The 20,395-nt window shown below is 41.0% G+C and overlaps 1 protein-coding gene across 5 annotated transcripts in view; it reads left to right on the top strand.

Annotated features, from left to right (window-relative positions):
- The window catches only part of FNDC3B (fibronectin type III domain containing 3B), a 294,875-nt gene that overhangs the window by 241,198 nt on the left and 33,282 nt on the right, over positions 1-20,395 (top strand). For 3 of the 5 annotated variants that reach the window (XM_087818322.1, XM_087818323.1, XM_016208248.2), the window contains 10 exons: positions 5,484-5,608; positions 6,812-6,986; positions 8,876-8,962; positions 10,151-10,289; positions 12,141-12,212; positions 14,287-14,405; positions 16,976-17,081; positions 17,964-18,136; positions 18,971-19,084; positions 19,423-19,572. In XM_087818322.1, coding sequence (XP_087674448.1) covers positions 5,484-5,608; positions 6,812-6,986; positions 8,876-8,962; positions 10,151-10,289; positions 12,141-12,212; positions 14,287-14,405; positions 16,976-17,081; positions 17,964-18,136; positions 18,971-19,084; positions 19,423-19,572 — 1,260 coding nt within the window. The remainder of the gene's footprint in view (positions 1-5,483; positions 5,609-6,811; positions 6,987-8,875; positions 8,963-10,150; positions 10,290-12,140; positions 12,213-14,286; positions 14,406-16,975; positions 17,082-17,963; positions 18,137-18,970; positions 19,085-19,422; positions 19,573-20,395) is intronic. The other 2 variants (XM_087818324.1, XM_087818325.1) reach the window with 2 other exon arrangements.

Raw genomic sequence — 20,395 nt, 5'->3', positions numbered from 1 at the left:
AGGGCTCACTGGGGGTTCATATCTTCTGGTGGGGTTTTCATTCACGAGTCTAGTGGTCACTGGTGGCTTTGGTAGGACCTCATCTGGGGCTCCCTCACAGCATGGCAGCCAGTAGGGAGTCAGAATGGCAAAGTTAATGAGCCCAGGGAAAAGATGAGCTTCGTCGTCACCTTTTCAGACCCAGCCTGGGAAGTTACACAACTTCATGTTCTCTCAGTTACAAGTGAGTCATGGACACATCCCCATTCAAGGGAAAGGCCCATAGATTTTGCTCCTTGGTGGTAGAGTATCAAAGAATTTTTGGACATGTTTAAAATCACTACCATGTGACATAAGGCTTCTCTTGACTCTCTTAGTCATGAGAAACCATTAATAAATATTTTTTCCTTTATCTTTGTATAGCACAGATGGTGTGTTTGAGTACGTATGCTATAAGATATGAGGTCATGAACTCTGAAAGTACAACGTAACTTTTTTTCCTGCCCCTGTTTCCCTTCTGAGTCTTCTGGGTAGAAGGAGAAGGAAGGTAAATATGTCCCCAGAAATGTGTGGTCAGACAGGACTCAGACCCTGTACCCAGTGCAGCTCCTCCAGCCACAGGGCCTGCTTGTTCAGGGCACTCTCTGTTCAGTTAGCAGATGGAAGAGATCACTTCCTGCTCCCTAGTGATAAGGAGAGGGAACCCCTGAGGTAAACAGTACTCCTGCCAGTTAATGCCTCTGCCTGTCATTGCACTGGGTCCAACATACTCCTTTGGGTGACTCACAGGAGATCAGGAAAGTATTTACATTTTTCGGGGGAGGGAGATAATTAAGAAATATGTTATAATTTTATTTAATAGCTAATTTTAATTAAACTCTAAATTAGAGAGTAATGGAGTAATATTCAAGTAGATACTTAAAGGACAGAAGATAAAATAGGAAAGTAGAGTCTATGTTCCTCAAAATATTTAAAACTTTTTATATTTATATTTCATTCCAAATATCATTTTAAACAATGAAGTAATGTTTGATATGTAATATCTTTGTCCCTATAGTTATTAACACATCTTGAAAAATGTTACCAAGGGTGAGTCATTCTCTGCTGTGTAGCCGCATAAGTATATTTCACATGCTCCTCCACACTTCCTTCTCTCACCCCTGCTCTCCAAGATTGGGCCCTTTCACAGTCTGACAAAAAGTTAGAGGTTATTGACAGTCTTCAGAACTTAGCAGGAACCTTATTGGATCCAGAAGAACATCTGGATACATTGTTATTAGACTTGTAACCAAATTCATGACCCTTCTCGGAAGTGAGTGAGGATGAGGAGGGAGCAGTAGAGGCAGATGCTGCAGGAGTGTGTGGTTTTCTGTTATGAGGCCGGGGCTTCCCCCAAAGATGGTGACTTCCTTTGTGAATCTAGAACTGAAAGGAGGCCCTCGCTCACCAAGGATCGGATAAATGAGACGTCCAGCATAGGTCAGGAGAGTTGCAGTACATAGGGACCGGGCTGCCTGCGACATGCTAGTAGGAGTGGAGAATAGGCCGATCCAGTGGGGTCTAGAATGTAGATGACGTGCGACGTGTTTTTGTTCCGAGTAAGAAAGAGGAGATGGAAGCAAAACTAGGAGCTCTGGACTGGGGAAGGACTGATCTGATACATTGTGTGTACGTGAGCCAGTTTGATGGCAAATCCAGTGCTTTCCTGGAGAGCAGTTTTGACCAGAAGTAGAGAGCCCTGGGCCTTGGGTGCTGAATTGGTGCTCTCAGGTCAGGCCCGGGTGTGGAATGACAGTAGATTAGCAAGAACCATAAATTCAGTCGAGTGAGAAGAGGAATGCTCAACTGAAAAAGAAAGCAACCCAGGCCCGTAACGCCTCGCCTCACGCCAAATTGAGTGCTGAAAAGTTTATGGGCCCACAGTTGATTTGTTCTTTAAGATTTCTTCACATTCTAGTAAAGATTAGCTGTGTCCTTGAGTGAACTTAATGTGGGCTTGGGCATGCCCAACACGGTGCAATGGAAACAAGCCAGGGAACCCTGAAATCTGCCCTTTTCAGCTTGTAGACGCCGGCAGGAGGAGGTGAGGGCTGCGCAAGGCGGGGTGTGGTGCTTCATGTCAGAGAGCCCAGTGCCTGGTCCACTCCAGTACCGTCCAGGGTGTCGGCTCGAGGCCTCCTCTCCCCTTTTACTCAGTTGGGGTGAAGTTTTTCCTTCCCAGGAGAGCAGGAATTCAGCTGCTCTTCCTAGGGAGGCTCTGCTCCTGATGCTACATGCTGCAAACCTGATCTCCCAATATACAGAGAATCGGGTGCTCCTGGGCATCCGTGCCCCGTCTCTTCCCTGTGGACCAGCCAAGGCCTGGGCCTTCTAAGACCCCCACTCTTCACTCTCCTCTGTGGGACACACCCCAAGTGGCCTAGCACAGTGGTTGGCCAGGACAAGACCTGGGCCACAGTTGGACCTGCTTCCTGTGTTTGACCAGGTTATGGATGACAGCAGGCCCAATAATTGTCAGATTACCCATTTCTATTAGGATCATGTTTTAGTGGGAAACTTTGCACAAGGATGACTTTAAATTATTAAAAAGTAAGTTTCCTTTCCAAGTAAAGCTAATATACCTCAGTAATCCTGTGTAGTTTAAATTAGATTTTACTAGAACAGGGAATGTGGCGGTTTGTCATCTCTCAGAGTCATCTGGAGCCATGCTGCTATTAAAATCGGGAGTTAAGATTTGCCATCTGTAAAACTTCACTGACATTAGTGGCTTGGATATATTTAATTTTGATAAACAATGATTAAATTATTCATGTAATTATTCCTGCCAGTTTGTCTGAATCTTTCAATCTTCTAAAGCAATATCTTTTTTCAAAAAAATCCTATCTGTTTCTGTCACAGGAACTGGATAATATTTTATTTATGAATGCTGTTTGCAACCTGGACTTCCTCTTGGTTCACAGGCAGATTCTCAACATCACCTGTACCTTTGAGTTTGTACTTTAACACCTAAGCCCCAGAGCCATTCCAGAGGCTGCACGTCCCGTCTTAGGAGACCAGGGTGATCCTGAGCCATCGGGTCGCTGGATCCCAGGGCATCCTCCATCCTCATTTTCTTACTTCTCAGCTGTAGATCACTGCCCTGCAATGACTTTTATGAATTTTTTTTTTTTCTCCCCAAGTAGCCCTTTTAAAAATAATCTCCTTGGCATACGTGATTTTCTTTTACTCAGAAGCTTCTCTAATGTCTGAATTATTTTAACCTACTTTCCATTGTGTTTGCTCTATCCTTAGTGACTTCTAAAAATTCACCATTAAACCTTTCTTCTAAGTTTTTGAACTATTTGTACCCTTCCCCCTTCTGATGCTACAGGTATTGTTTCTAAAACCTGATGCTAAGATTTCTGCAAATCTGGGTCTTTTTTCGTGTTCTTAAGGACCATGCATGTAGTACATCTTGGAAGCAGTAAGATGGAAAATTTGGCAAGCTTTGTCTAAACAAGTTGGAGTTTATTTAGCAATTGTTCCTGATACTGAAGTAGAAATTAAAAATAAAAATGTTAGCAACATAGGAAATGTCTTAAAGGTCACAGAATGCCTCCCCCACCCCATTCTTTAGTGAGCCCCTTGCAAAGAAAAGTCTAGTTCTCATCATTGATGCCTCCCCACTCTTTTTTTCTCATTTAAATCACAGACCGTCTGGCTTTCACCATGCTAAAGCAAATCAACCTAGTAAGGCACAGACTGACTTTTATTTACTGGCTGTAGTTCTAAGCACCAGAAATGGGCAAAGGAGACCAAACAAAGAAATAGGAAAAATGAGGCATTGAAGGGGAGCCAACGTCGGGTTTGGAAGGAATGAGGCTTCCGTGGCGGCAGGATGTACCTTTCTTGCTCTGTTTACTCTGAGCCCAGAAATAGAGGAAAAAGAAGGTAGATCACGCTACAGCCTGAAAGGGATACAGAACATACCAGGGCACAGAGTAATCAGACTCTGGGTGTAATTATGCAAATGTATGTAAAATAAATCGTCTGCAGCAGCCTTAATACTCAAGGTTAAAGTAAGCAGAAGGACACAGTGACTTCACTCAAGTAGCGGTAGAAAAAACGTTATGCTCTACGGTTTGCACCTGAATGTACTTTGAACCCTTGATAAATTGAACTTTGGATCTTAAAGTCTATTAGGACTTTCCCTCCCTTCCCGGAGAGGCACCACCTGGCTCAGGGTGGGGAGAGTGGGGAAGGGTTAGTTTGAGGATGAATGTGGCATGGTTGTTTTTAATCTATTCACCCTAGTGACACTTTAAGCTAGTTGTGTGTTTATTTTATTTTTAATTAAACTTCACCTGGAATGTGTTTTAGTAGTGGTAAGCATTTGGAAGCCTGCTTAAGGAAGGAAATGTTTAAATTTTCTTAGGAGAAAAATGTGCTTCTTTTTTTATAAAGTAAGTTGAGAATTTCAAACCTATTTCTGAAAGCCCTGGGCACGACCATCTGATTAGAATGCTAAGGTACATTCAGTGTTAGCAGGTGGTTTTCTTTGCATGAACATAGGTAAAATACTGTGGATTATAGCTTTGAAGTATTTGTTCTAGCAACCTGCTGATATATTTCATGCCTCAGAGCATGGCACAGTGCAATTAAGGGTTTTTTTTTCATACTCATTGCTCTATTAAGAGAACCCACTGGAGTGTTTTCATTTCACTTCAAGGAATTTGAAGCAGCATGTAAGGCTAGGAAGGCATTAGAAATATATTTCCAGTCTCATAAGACACTTAAGAGTAGCTATAATACATATAAATGAACTCAGCCAATGTTCCAAGTGCTAATCAGACATTCATTTCACCTCTGTAAGCATTGATTGAGCTCCCAAATTGTCTGTCCAGAGCACTGTTATGAGAAAAGCAGATGTGGATGAGATTGTTCAAAGGCATGTGGCCAGTATTTAGGGATCAGTGAGCAAGTAGCTCCCCATCGCTGGAATGTGCATGTATGGAGATTGGTGGCTGCTGCAAGGCAGGAGAGGAGAGAGAAGGCCAGGGAGGGCTTTCTATGGCAGGCTGAGCTGTATAGCCCGGTCGTCAGGTGCTGGGCAGTTGCTGGAAGGACTGGGCATTTCCAGAGCCAGCGATCCCTCCGGGGCTGCAGACTCACTCTTAGTTTGTCAGATTGGGCAGTTTGGCCATCATGAGTGAGCAAGATCTAGAAATTGTGCATTGCATTGTCATGCGCCTGAGAAGACCTTTTCATTTTGTTAACCAAAAGCCACTTTAGAAATAACACAAGTACAGTGTTACTCATCTCAGTTACAGAATTTTCTGTAGTGCCTTCATGCTAAGGAGGACATTTCGTTGTAGAGCACTTTGATGTGTAACCCAGACACTTCTCCAGAAGCTTTCCTTCTCTTGGTTTTGTTCATCCAAACTAGGAAGTTAAATGAGTATTCAAAATGTTCCTTCATTTTCTTGCAGTAAATTTTTTTTTTAATTTATGTGCATTTTTCTTAGGGAAAAAGAAACAGTGGTTTCAGGCAGTGCTTCTTTGGGAGCCAGAAGCACTGCAAGTTGACAAAGCTCTGTCCAGCGATGGGATACACATTCAGGCTGGCTGCTCGGAATGACATTGGCACCAGGTATGGCGTTTTCTTATCTGTGTAATGATTCTGAGTCTCCTTCTCATGCCACTGGAAGGCATGGGGACGCCTGCTGCCTCCACACTGAACCACTTTGAGCCTTTTCGAGAGGGAATCTTAATCAGAGGGTAGAAGGCCCCTCCCAAGGTGATAATTCCCCTGTGCAGCCTGCTTGCAATCTTACAAACTGTATGCAAAGGCCCCGCGAGAGGTCTCTGAGAACTAGAATGAAGGTAGTAGTGCAGATATTAAAAGGAATTCCTCTTGGAGCTTTATTTTTCTTCAGGTCATGTGCCCTTTTTCTTTCATCACTTTAGCAAACTACTCATTCTCTTGCCTTTTTCAATTGTGTGTGAGTATTCCCTGATAGAGAGGGGTGCTATGCCAGCCAGTCGTCAAGCTGAGGGTAGATGCAGGATTGGAGAGAATCTGGACTGCCAGGACTCTGCAGCTCGGAAGCCGCAGAAGACAGACAAGAGCAGTGGACAGTGAAGCGTCAGCGGATTAAAGATGCTTTGAAAGGAATGTATTTCAGTTGCATTTCCTGGGTAACTTGATTAAGGGGAAAGTCTTTTTCTTTTATCACTCCTTGTTGAAAACCCTAAAGGTTCTGCACATCATTGGCCCCCAACCTCTTTTCTAGCCTAAAAATCTTTTTAGCATCAGCAGGTTGTACAGCCCTCCCTCCCCACCCTTGATCGCCACTGAATTTTTAGAGTTCACTGGTTGAAAAGTCATAATAAAGGCTTCCATGGTTCAAGAGTCTGTAAATGACTAGAAGCACCCACAAGCTTTTGAAAAATAGCACTGTATGTGTTTGTAAAATATTTGTTTCATCAACAGATGTCATTTGTGCTCACACTGATTGGAAGTCTCCTTGGTAGTGTGGCTCATAGCTTGGTAAACACTGCACTATGTTGTGCTTTCTGCAGAGTGCTTTTGGAGAGAAATAAATTCCTACATATATTGTCCTGAACGTGGTGTGCTTTTTCAGCAGCAGACCAAAGGGGCACACTGGCAACTAAAATAAAAGTCGTGGTAGGAAATATCTCAACGCCTTCCTTTGCTTGCTGAACCCGTCAGGCCCCAGACTGGGCAACCCAAGCAGCTTGGGCAGGAGGCAGACTTATCCTTCCTCATGTAAAATTCTGGGGCTCTTCACATGCTCTAAGCCTGTGTGTCCCCGGGCTTCTTTCTCTGCAGTGGTTATAGCCAAGAGGTGGTGTGCTACACATTAGGAAACATTCCCCAGATGCCCTCTGCGCCAAGACTTGTTCGAGCTGGTGTCACATGGGTCACGTTGCAGTGGAATAAACCAGAAGGCTGTTCACCCGAGGAAGCGGTCACCTACACCTTGGAGATCCAGGAGGATGAGAATGTGAGTTTCATTTCATTCATACGTGTACCCTTGTGCGTGTCCTGTGGAACTCAGTATTGCCATAACTTCCGGACACCGTGCCATTCGATTAGCTACATAAATTCAAAGCCAAGCCCTTCATTTCTACCACGACGACTGCCACCACCCCTAGCACCTGTCCTTTCCACAGTCTTTCCCATCTCAGTGAGTGGCGTCTCCCCTCTCACGTGGGGAACTAAAATCCCAAGCAGTCATCCTGGACTCCATATGTAAAAAGTCAGCAAATGCTTTTAAATCCTCCTTCAGAAATTATTCTAGACTCTCACTATTTCTCAGCATCTCCCCAGCTGCTACTCTTTTACAAGCCACCATCAACTCACTCTGGATTATTGTGGTGGCTTCTAAGTATTTTCCCTACCTTCACCCTTACTATACTAGACTCTGTTCTCCACAGGAAGCCTGAGGGATCCTATCCGATAAAATACAGTCCTGCCCATGCTGTGCTCAGAACCCTTCCCGTCTCAGTGCCATCCTGTATCTTCCAGAGTAAAAGCCTGAGCTCTTACAGTGCCTAAAGGTCCTACGCTATTGGAGGGAGCCTTTGTTCCTGCCACCTTAGTCTCTGAACACACCAGGCGTGCCCCGGCCTCAGGGCCTTTGCACTTCCTAAGCCTTGCAGCAAGAATGCCCTTCCAGATATCTTTGACTCACCTCCCTCATTTCCTTCAGGTCTCTTCTCACATGGCACCTCTTTCAAGACCCCTTCTTGTAAAACAGTATTGTCTAATCCAACTTTCTGTGATGATAAAAATGGTCTATGGTTTATGCTGTCCAGTAAGGTAATGCCTAATCCCACATGACTCTTAAGCACTTGAAATATGGCTGGAGGCCCAAGGAACTAAATTTTTAATTGTATTTAATTTAAAGAGCCGCACTGTGGCTGCCTTATTTAACCTGCAGTGCCTTGCTAGGTCCATATTCTGTCCTTTTACCAAGCTTAACTTCTTGTCATAGCACTTAACACTGTATGGCATGCTTCATATTTATATATAGGTTTTGTTTGTTTAGTCACTTTCTTCAACTGGCATGTAAGCTTCTTTGGGCAAGGCTTTGTCTGTTCTTGGGCAGTGCTGACCCCCTAGAGCATAGGAAAGAGATCCTGATGCATAGAAGGTGCTCAGGAATATTGGATGGATGGATGGATGGATGGATGGATGGATGGATGGATGGATGGATGGATGGATGATTGAAAATACTATTAAATGAATTCTGTACATTCAGCTATGAGTGGGATATTTATCCTCTTAAAGGATCACACTTTCCCCATCCAAGCTGTCCTTTCTCCCTTGGCCAGAAGAGGACACTGTGTGGTCAGAAATCTCAGCCATGGTTCATTGCAGAGCACACTGCAGTTTAGCAGTGAAGACCTCAGTACAAGAGGCTTTTCTCATGACAACATTGAATTAAATAATTTTTTAAAGTACGGACTGCTTTGTAACAAGTACTGTTTGGTTGTTAAATTCTTTGTTTAAAATGCTTATTGAGTAACAGGGAAAAGTTAGCTCTTAAGGAACGCATATGGTAACATCTATTCCACAGCAAGTTTACATTCTCTCAGAGAGCATTGTTGTCATTTAAATTAGTATTAGCCTCACAATTAAGTGGGACAGACCCAGGAGAAATTACAGTGGGATAGTGTTAAATTTTTGCCTAAAGCTAGAGTGCTCTCCACTGCACCAAGGGCTCCTGATACTTGTTTATAGCAGCTGCCACACCTCTGGCCTGCTGGTGATGAGGAAAGAGGCAATATAAAAATCCTACATACACAGGTATTTCATGCCCAGATTTTATGGTACTGATGGTTTTTTGTTTTGTTTTTTTGTGTTTTTTTTTTGGCTTTGCCTTTTCAGGATAACCTTTTCCACCCAAAATACACTGGAGAGGATTTAACCTGTACTGTGAAAAATCTCAAAAGAAGCACACAGTATAAATTCAGGGTGAGTCAGTCATTTTGGTACCTGACGTGCTTTAAAAAGAAGCTGTTTTATGTTTCACCCACTTACTGTTTCAAATTGACTCTATAGGTTAAAAGTTTTGTGTGTTTTTTTTAGTTCAATGCATTTAGATTTTTAAAGTAACATTTATAAAATGCACACCATACTTTAATTTTAAAATCTGCTTTTCAGAGAGAAAACTCGTAATGTGCTGTAATAAATTGTATTACAGCATGGCCAGATGGCCTCGCCCAGGAAGACCCAAACCTATGCTCAGTGCCCCTGTCTCACCTGCACAACATCGCGCCTTTCTCTGCTGTTTCTCCTTTTCATCAGATTTCTCTTTCATTCTCCATTTTCTTTTGCTCTTCTGTCCATTTTTTCCCCTCAGGCGTCTTTATTTTTCTTTACACGCTCCAACTTAGGCTTTTGCTTTGGTTATTAAAAACCAGCATTAATGTCACAGTAGGACTTTATGTTGTGGCCACAAGCAGTGCTTTGCCATGGTTGAGAGAGAAAACCTGATGCTATAGCACTGCTTATTGACCCTGCCACAGCACTGTTTTCTAATATAACAGTGCATTTTGGGGAGAGGAGGTTCCACCCTCCCTTCTCTAATTTGGGGGTCAAATGGTGTTACTTGGCATGTAGTAGTCACTCAATAAACAGCTGTCAAATCCTCAAGTGAAAGTTGTTACTGTTTGAGGAAAAAGATCGTTTCTGATATTTTAAGGAAGCCTTGCTATTTTTTATTTGATGCTATGAGAACACAGCTACACTGCCAGCATTTCTCCACAAGGTGGCATTGCCCTACTCTAAACAAGTGAGGTTATATTTGTCTGCTTTCTGCCCTCTCCGTGTTTTCCTTCCACAAAACAATAAGAAAAGGTGGTGATATGCTGGCTTCGTTTTACGTCTTCTTGAAAGAGTAAAAACGCCCTTAGCTAAAACCCACAGTATTTTATTTTTAATTGTTAATAGCCAACTATACAGAAAACAAATACTTCATAAAGAAATACTTACAAATCAGTGGTTTGAGATTGAGAGAGAAAGAGTGTGTGTGTGCGCGCGCGCGCGTATGAGAGAGAGAGAGAGAGTGTTTATGTATGCCTTGATCTTGCCATGTTAAAAAAATCACCATTGATTTAATAGCTGATGTCTAGAGCATGTTACTGTTTTCTTGTGGTACAGCTGACTGCTTCTAACATGGAAGGGAAAAGTTGTCCGAGTGAAGTTTTGGTGTGTACGACAAGTCCCGACAGGCCTGGGCCGCCTACCAGACCCCTCATTAAAGGACCAGTGACATCACATGGCTTCAGTGTCAAGTGGGGTATGTTTTGCTGCCATTGCTGCTTTTTGGACAGATTTTTTAATTGTATTAATTTCAGTTGTGACAAACCAAAATAAAAATAAAAGGGCAGTATTAGTTGAGGGAGGTTTACACATTTGGAATGTACATCTGAGAAATAACCCAGAGAACTCTATAAGTAGGTAAAATGCACAATTTTAAGAGCATCTCTCTCACTTTCTGATTTTCCTTAATTACATGGTTTTCCTCCTATATTTTTAATGTATTATTGACTTGAGTGTAGTAATCCCTGAATATACATTTCATTTAATAGCTTGCCCTTAAGAATGTAATCATATTTAATGTAAAAAAATTGATTTATAAAGTTTAATATTGAGGATAAATTTCAAAATTTAGGTATGTCATCATGAGTAAATTTTGACATACAGAATGTTCAAGTTAAAATGAATTAGGAAAACTTTAGTTTTTGTTGGCATTTGTATGTAACCAGAGGTCTTGAACTTCAGGAATTTTTCCTATTGAAGTTCATTATATAGTGTTTGTGGGCATCAGGTAGAAGGATATTGTGGCTCACCTCTGCTGCTCATATTATTTCAATGAAATGAATGTCATTAGAATGTTGGTAAACATTTGCAATTATATGTAAAACTTACGATACATATAATTATCACTAATGTCATATAATAATACTAGTTACTGAAAAGTTTAAAGAAAAAGTAGAAATTTAAAATAAGATTTTACCTGGCAGCCAAGTAATGTAAAGGGAATGTAAAGGGAATTTAAAACATTATTAAATCATTATTGGAGACCAACCACTGAGACATATAATTGTTTCAAGTTACCTAGTAACTTTGAGACAGAATTATTAAGGTATGTATTTCCCTGGAAGATGGATATGATTAAGAGAAACTATAAAAATCTAGATGTGCCTTTTGCCAGACTGTAAAGCTTTTTTTCTCAGAAAATCCTAGAAAGTTTTGTTAACACCGAATATTTACTTTTATTAGCCATATGCTATAATATTTAACTTCATGATTATTGTTTTAAATACCTATTATAAAAGTCTGTATACATTAATGGAAATAGCAGGTGAAAGGAGAAGGGAAGCCAAGTTCCTAAATCTGTATATGAGTAATCTGAGGGTACATGTGAAATACAAAGGTGGCCGACTGATAACAGAGGTAAATTCTGCATAGTCTTGTGAAATTACAATGCAAGATATGTTTCCGCTCAGGAAAGAAAACTCTTGCAGGCAGCTGGGAGTGGACTAAAGACCCGAAGTGCCACAGGGCTCTGGTAATAAGCCAGGGCCTCTTCCTCATTCCACCTCTGAAGTGCATGTCCTCATTGATCCACAACTATGGTTTCATATCAGTTTCAGTCGGGATACAAAGTTTGCTCAGTAGCAATCTGTGGTAGAACAGCTTTATTATATTCTGACATTTAATTGATTTTGTCAATAAATTCTGCACTTCTCTTTCCTTCATCCCCCATCTCTCAAAAGAATCTGGTCAGTGATAATATCAGTGAAATAAAAAGAAATATATAAATATTTCATCTTATATAAAAATCATCAGATATTAAAGAGCAGGTTTCAGAATTCTCAAAATAAATGTATTAACATAACTCTTAGAAAAATCAATTCATATTTTGAGTTTTGCTCATGTTTCACTAAATAAACGCTCTACCATTTCTAGCTCTAAGAACTTTGAATAATTAGATAGTAGTCAAGGTTTCTTGATGTTTTTGTTTGTTTCTTTTGTTTTTTTATGAAAGGGGTTGCATGAAATAATGTTAATTGTGCCTTTTGGTTAAATGCAGAATTAAGGCTGTATAATATATGACTTTATGTCACATTTGCTTACTTTCCAGATCCTCCAAAGGACAATGGTGGATCAGAAATACTCAAGTACTTGCTGGAGATTACTGATGGAAATTCTGAAGGTGAAGTTTTGGGAAATTGTTTTATTCAAATCCAATTGCAAGCTCTATTTTCTAATATGATAAACACCTGAATAGTAATAGTGAACAAACATTCTAATGATAGAGCTGTGATAATAAAGAAATCTTAATCACATATTGACAGTGTTTCTCCTTCAAACACAGCATCAGGAAGCAGAGTCTGCTTGAAATGTACATTTTTTTTCATGTTTTAAAATTTTTTATGTTTTTCCTTTAAGCCAGAGGTCCTAATTAATAGACTAATTCAATTTAGTTTTTCCTTCCCTCTCTGGGCGCACTTTCTCTGGAAGTTCTTATAAGCAGAGAGAGTGTCAGAAGCAACCAGGAAGGATAAGGTGGAGACGGCAGATGAGTGTGGTAATCTACAAATTGCCATGTATAGTGATGACAAAATATAGTATTACTGTGGGCTGGTGACAAGTGTCACACTTTTATAACAAGTGTAGAAAATGTTCTTTTCATCTTTGTTATGGTTTCTGAGTCAGATTATTTATTCATTACTTGTCATACTATGTGGATTAAAGTGGGACAATGTTGGATATCAAATTCCTTAAATAATGCCTTTTTAAAAATTCGTAGATCTTTCTAATAAAATTCATTAGGCTTTAATAGAAAAAAATTACAGTCATTAGAACTTTAAAAATGATTTATCTCGCCATTCTAATAATCCTTGTAATCATTATCTTAATAAAAAGTGATTCATATATATGGCAAAAAAAAAGTTAACAGTAACTGTTATAAACAAGAATCCAGGTGTGTGGGGTGCCCTTTATTCTGCACCACAATAACCACCTGAAGTACTTTAGTTTTCATGTTCACTGGGTCCTATTTTAAACTAAAAATATGAGAATGTTCTGAGATGGGTACAGCTGTTGTTAATGTAAAATCATATGCTTTACATTAGAAAACCCACGTAGGAGACAAGGCCTGTGTGTATAATCAGTGGTTCATTGTGAAAACCTAAGTATATTTTGAATTTTCCTGGCACTCTTGACAACAGCTGACAAATCAAAAGTAGATGCCATTCTCTATTTAAAGTCCACAACTTTGCCAGTGCATGAAGTGGGTAATTAATTGAATCTTTTTAGTGGTCCTTGTTCCCATTTACCTTTTCAGTACAGGTTTTATAATCAGCAGTGTCAAGGTAACTGTCTTTAATATTCTCCTTTCTCCTGGGGCCCTCGTGTATGTAACTTAATTGCAAATCTAACTGAATAAGCAACTGTGGGAATTTGTGGAATTTACTTTAGTAAAATGTTACAGAATAGGGTAAAAATATTTTCCCTACAACAACTTCATGGAGTAAAAGGCTTTTGTAAAATAGTCAACTGGAAACAAAGCATTAGTGAGAGCAAAACAGAAGGAAAAAACATCCCAGCAGCCAGATTGGTGAGGCAAGCAGTTGGTGAAGCAACTGGACTGCTTCAGTGGCCCTGCTCCCTTTCTGTAATCCCAAGAAGTGGTCAGATAACTGGGTCACACGCTGAATGTTTCCTCTTTAATTTGTTACACTCTAACGTACTTTCATCTTTTAAGTGGGGCTCCCTGAAGGCAGTAGTCCTTTACCCAAAGGACTCAGTCTATAATGGGAGGATTTCCCTCACTGCAACCTCCAAGCAGATAAGAGCAAGAGAAACTCTTCACAGACCTACCAGAAACCTCAAGGCTGAGCAGCCCAGCGGGCTCTGGAGGGTCTTACACCAGAACCATTGCATAGCTTTCCCGCCACTGTCCTGTCTCCCTTCACCATCCTCTGTGCCAGCTACAGATTTTGTGTGGTTTCCAGCATCTAAACCCCTCATGATCGGGAAATGTAATAATGGTGATTTAAGGAGTCTAGCCAGCAGTACTAAGTATTAAAAATGACTCCATGATATTTTAATATTTAACTTTGTAAAGGAAATGCAAAGAGGATACTTTAGCTATTAACTAGCGTCGCCTTTTTTTTTTTTTTTTTTTTTTTCATGGAAACCACTTAAAGCTTTTTTTAATTAGTCAGTGGTTGATACTGTTTACCTTTTTACCAAAGGCATAAACTCACAAGTCTTGTCTACAGCAGGTCAGTGGGAGGTAGCATACAGTGGATCGGCTACAGAATACACGCTCAGCCACTTGAAGCCAGGCACTTTGTACAAACTCCGAGCATGCTGCATCAGTACTGGTGGACACAGTCAGGTTGGTTTTGTTACGGTATAAATTTAAATAAACACCTTTGGTCAACTTCAGACAACTTTTCAGTAACATCAGAATAAACTTGCTATTTAAAAATGTATTGTGGTAATGTAGCCTGTCATGGTATCCCGTCAGGAAATGAAAACTAGAGGTTTTTTAATTATGCTTTAGAGGACATAAAAGATAGGCCCATAAATATCACTAATCATCAGAGAAATGCAAATTAAAACCACAGTGAGATATCACCTCACACCTGTCGGAATGACTATCATCAATGCATCAACAAACAGCAAGTGCTGGCGAGGGTGTGGAGAAAAGGGAACCCTAGTACACTGTTGGTGGGATTGCAGCCACTGTGGAAAGCAGTATGGAGTGTCCTCAAAAAATTAAAAATGAAACTACCTTTTGACCCAGCAATTCCACTTCTGGGAATATATTTAAAGAAACCCAAAACACTGATTTGAAAGAATATATGCACCCCTGTGTTCATTGAAGCATTATTTACAATAACCAAAATTGGGAAGCAACCCAAGTGCCCATCAGTAGATGAGTGGATAGAAAAAGTTGTGTTATGTTTTCACCATGGTATACTACTTGGCAGTAAAAAAAGATGGAAATCTTACCTTTTGCAATAGTATAGACGGACCTGGAGAGTGTTATGCTAAGTGAAATAAGCCAGTCAGAGAAAGACAAGTACCATGTGATTTCACTTTTATGTGGAATCTAATGAACAAAATAAACTAACAGACAAAATAGAAACAGACTCATAGATACAGAGAACAGGCTGACAGCTGTTAGAGGGGCCAGGAGTTGAGGGGCTGGGTGGAAAAGGTGAAGGGATTAAGCAAAACAAAAAACAGCGAAAAACCTCATAGACACAGACATATAGAATGGTGATTACCAGAGGGAAAGGGGAGATAAATGGTGATGAAGGAGACTTGACTTGGGGTGGTGAACACACAATACAATGTACAGGTGATGTGTTAAAGAATTGTACATCTGAAACCTATATAACTTCATTAACCATCACCCCAATAAATTCAATTTAAAAAAGAAAAAAGATAGGCCCAGGTAATTCTCAACTGAATCATGATATTTTCAGGTACATTTGTCAATTATTTCTTACAAGGCATTGGTGTGGTCACATGTGACAGGTGAAAGTACTGTTGTCTGGAATTTGTATTAGCTAAATAAGGGGAACCTCAGTTATTGCAATGATTGAAAAGGAGAGAATTTAGAGTCAAAAGTGAAGATGTCCTGCACAGTCCCACTGTTAACCACAGCTGGCAATTTTGTGAGAATGACACCTTCCTTCCTCAAGGAACTTGACTGTCATCTGCTGGAAGTTACTATAAAAACCATGTACATCTGTGGTGACTGAGCTTAATGGCACCTCCTGCAGCTGTGCACCACCCAGCTTACACATCTGCAGGCAACAGCTGATTTCTTGTTTCCTACTATTTATATGACTCCAGACCATCCTTGGTTTCAACCACATGGTGTTCTCAGAGGCTCAAAATAATTTGATACACAAGAAGTGCTCTAGAAGTGAGTGAGTTGTCTAATGGCTTTAAGTTACATTCAGAAAGTGAGTGAGGGACAAGATGGTAAAAAGACATTTTTTTGGTAGAGATATTTAATATTATAGTTTAAAACCATTAATATTGAGAGAGAGAGACACATTGAGAGATGGTGGCTTGTAGCCCTGTGCTGGGTTGACTTCAAGAGAATACCTGCCATCTGGAGCTTAATGTTGCCAGTCAACCCATCTCTTATGTTGTGTCCTCTCCCCACCTCCCCAAAGACAGCAGGACTGTAATGTTTAAACTGCCCAGGCAGACAGACTCCTTGGGAAAAGGAGGTCCAGTTGGACCATGCTTATGCAGAACTCTCTGGAGTGTCTCCCAGGATGGGGCATACCCACACCATGGCCACAGATGATCAGCGCATGGCCGCTCAGCATAAGTACCTCCTGCCCCTCTTCTCAGGATGAAGGAGGAGCTGGGTCAAGCTGCACAGCTCTGCCCTGTCCTCTCCTGTCCAAAAAGGGGTTCCGTTTCCACGCCACCAGCCTTACCTAGCCAGCTCCTGCAGAAAGAAGGCCTACTCATTTTAGCATTAATAGGACCTGCTGGCTAGTGTCAGACTCAGCTGATTAATATGGACTTTATTTGCTTTTCTGCTCTGTATGCGGGTGGTTGGCCCTTCGTGGCACCATTTAAATGTTTCATCCAGCTGCTGTTTTGTGTCCTCATCTGTCCTCAGGAAGGGTCTCTCTAATTTTGGTCTAAAGGAAAATAAGTGTATGCTTAGGATACAAAACACTCCTGTCTGCAAATCTGACTTCAGAAATAATCATTTTTACCAGTGCTTTATGAGGTGTATGTCCACACTTAAAACACACACACACACACACACACACGGATCTCATTGCATAAAAAAGCATGTGTTATACATGCGATTGTAGCCCCCTTTGATAGCGTGGACAGTTACGGGGGGAATTGGCTGGAGTGTGGCGGTCCAGTCAGTGCACAGTAACTAACGGACGGTTCTCTCTGGCGTTTCTCCCACAGTGTTCTGAAAGTCTCCCCGTCCGCACACTAAGCATTGCACCAGGTCAGTGCCGGCCACCGAGGGTTCTGGGTAGACCAAAGCACAAAGAAGTCCACTTAGAGTGGGGTGAGTGACAACCTTCACATCGATGTGGCCAGTTTGGACAGTTGGAGATCGAGTTTCAGGCTTAATGCTTTGTCATTAAGTTGGAAGCCTTTCTTCTGAAAACCGTGTGTGTTTTTCTTCTGAAAATGTCCATATTCTGTTTGATGCATGTTGGCTTGGGTTTGTGTTCTGTTCACTGTTGCTCATCCCCCTGTTCCCGACGGCACCACACAGTGTCCATCCTCTGCCTTCAGAGGGCACTTCCCTAGAAAATGTTTCAGAGCAGCCAGTCTTATTCAGGGATTTTCAACTTCATTCATAATAGAGAACTTGTGCTCAACCTAGAGATTAAACCGAGAAATGAGGTAACCTGTAATTCCTCCTCATCTTTGCTGCTTTGTCATGTGTGGGTCCTGTTTGGATTCACGCTATATTAGCGTTTCTGTATCAGCAGTTTACAGCACATAAAATTACCCATATAAACCTGCAGAGCCCTTATCAGATTATTTTCCCCCACTACTTGTGCCTAAAATAAAATAGCATGCCAACTTTGGGTCAGCTGTCTTGAGTTAATGTGACCTTTGGTTTGAGGTTAAAAGATATTTTCTTCTCTGTTTCTTCCCTTCCCTTAGAGCGTAAATTTGCCTAATGGTTCTACTGTTTTCAAGTTATTTTATTAACGTAATTAAATGTGCTTAAATGCACTTGCTTTGGAAAGTATCAACAGCATCATTCAGAAACTTTTGTTTCTCTTTCCTTTTGGGGGCAGGGGGTTTTTTGTAAGAAAGGTACTGAGGAATGCCCACCTCCATGATGTTTTGTAAACCTTGTGGAGAATCCGATATGATTTTTGTCAACTGGAAGCACATAAATGATGTGATACAAACCATTCTTCCTTCCTAGATGTCCCTGCCTCTGAAAGTGGCTGTGAGGTCTCAGAGTACAGTGTGGAGATGACAGAACCCGAGGATGTAGCATCAGAGGTGTACCACGGGCCAGAGCTCGAGTGCACGGTGGGCAACCTGCTTCCTGGAACCATGTATCGTTTCAGAGTGAGGGCTTTGAATGATGGAGGGGTGAGTAAAAGGTTCTAACACTTTAGTGTCTGCCCTCTTGAAATTACTCAGCAGCATCTAGCCAACCTTGACCACCATTAAAGAAATACATATAGCCCTGGCTGGATGCCTCAGTTGGTCGGAGCATTGTCCTGTACAACAAAAGGTTGTGGGTTTGATTTCTGGTCAGGGCATATACCTAGGTTGCAGGTTTGATCCTGGTAGCCAATTTGTGTTTCTTTCTCTCTCTCTCTCTCTCTCTCTTACTCACTCACTCTCACTCTCTCACTCCCCCTTTCTCTCTAAAAGCAATAAAAAACAACATATTGATGATTAAAGATTAAAAAACTAAAAATTTTAAAATGCATATGAAATGGTTTTTCTGATTTGATATATTGTGATTTCATCTTCTCAGCAGAATTATATAACAATTTCAAGTAGATCTTTATACATGAAACGTTAAACTGCAGTGTACATCTGACATAGTATTCTTTGAGAGAAATGTTAAAACAATGCCTGTTAAGAATCAGCATGTCTTTCTTTCTCATGTCACAGTAAGGGGAAAATGTTTGGTAAACCAACTTTCTAATCCTTTTGAATAAAAAGAATATACATACGTAATAGACATTTACCACTCAGGGACTATATAGGGAATATATGTAGGAAAAAACTTACCTACACATTCAATTGAAAGTGAAAACCCCTTTAGGTAATTTTTTTAAATGAATTGTATTGTCTACAGTGTTAGCCTACCCCTTATTTGGTTATAAGCTTGTATATGCACATGTATGCATGAACATGTACACGTGTGTGCGCACAAATACATACAAGCGCGTGGGTGTTCTTCTCTTTCAGTATGGCCCCTATTCTGATGTCTCAGAAATTACCACTGCTGCAGGGCCCCCTGGACAGTGCAAAGCACCTTGTATTTCCTTTACACCTGATGGATGTGTCCTCGTGGGTTGGGAGGTAAGTCAGGCACATGTCCTGCATCAATTTCTGTTTCTCGACTTTATCTGCCAACAAATGCAAGTTAAGAGGAACCTCTTCACAGCTGAAATTCACTATAGGTGATTTTTATACATCAATCTTCCTTGGCACTTGCCTATACCATTTAGAATTGTGGGGTTTCACCCCTGGTCAGAATTGAGAGGAAGTTGAGTATCTCTTTCATGCCTTTCTTTTGTGCGTATTGGAAATATTCTGGGGTATGTCACCCTCTCTCTCAGTTTGGTTGGTCAGACACAATATCATAGAATTCTCTTCTCAGTGAAACTGAGTTAAACACGTGCATCTCTGCTCCCCAGAGTCCTGAGAGCTCTGGTGCCGACATCTCGGAGTACAGGCTGGAGTGGGGCGAGGATGAAGAGTCCCTGGAGCTCATCTACCGTGGGGCGGGCACCGGCTTCGCGATCCGGGGCCTGCTGCCTGCCGCCCAGTACTGCTGCAGACTGCAGGTAGGCGGAGGCGCTCGGCGTTGCTCGTACACTTTGTGTTCCGTGGAGGATGCTTCGGGAAACTCACTCAGAGACTCGTGATGGAGGCTACCAGGAAGGATATTGTGGGAGAAAAGAGTCCTTTTAAATAAAAATAAATGTTAGAATTTCTGCTACTCTAGGAGGTCCTGAAATGTAAGAACAAAACCAGATTCTTCTCTGCTCCTCACCTCCCTTGTGTCTTGCTGTTTATCAATTCCCTGGATAAATGACTGAGACCAAGCTAAGGGTGGCACAGCTCCTTAGGAAAGATTCCTTCTGTCTGCATTTCTCTGAGATGCACATTTCAGTGGGAAAGCCACTTAGAATTGCCAAAAGATGGTAATTTTATATGCCAGCTGTTAAATGAAGCCAAAAACAAACATTAAAGTAACATGGACTAGTCTGCATTAGATACAGGACCCACCTCCCACTTCTCAGTGGCCATTAACAGGGCTGGTTAGACACTTGGGGGTCCACATAAAATAATAACAAGAACAGTTGGCTCCTAGCATAACTCCTAAGAGTAACAATAGTCATGAGTTTACTTTTACTTTAGTAACTTGGATAATTTTTTTTTATTGTCCTGAAAAAATAGGCTTTTTTGTCCATTTGTTCAGTAATTTCTTGAGCACTACTTGTGCCAAAATCAAAGGATGGTCAGGGTGATCGAGAGGAGAGATACAAACATTAGTCAGATGTGCTTCTTGACCTTCAAGAATTCTGTCTTCACACACATTTAGATTTAAATAGATAAAGAAGTAAAGATGCCAGATTTAGTTTTCCACCTGATTTAAGTCATAGA

This window comes from Miniopterus natalensis, chromosome 6 (genome assembly GCF_054644295.1).
Source record: "Miniopterus natalensis isolate mMinNat1 chromosome 6, mMinNat1.hap1, whole genome shotgun sequence".
Lineage (NCBI taxonomy): Eukaryota > Metazoa > Chordata > Mammalia > Chiroptera > Miniopteridae > Miniopterus > Miniopterus natalensis.
Note: the sequence above shows the minus strand (reverse complement) of the source record. Positions and strands in the feature narration are given on the sequence as shown.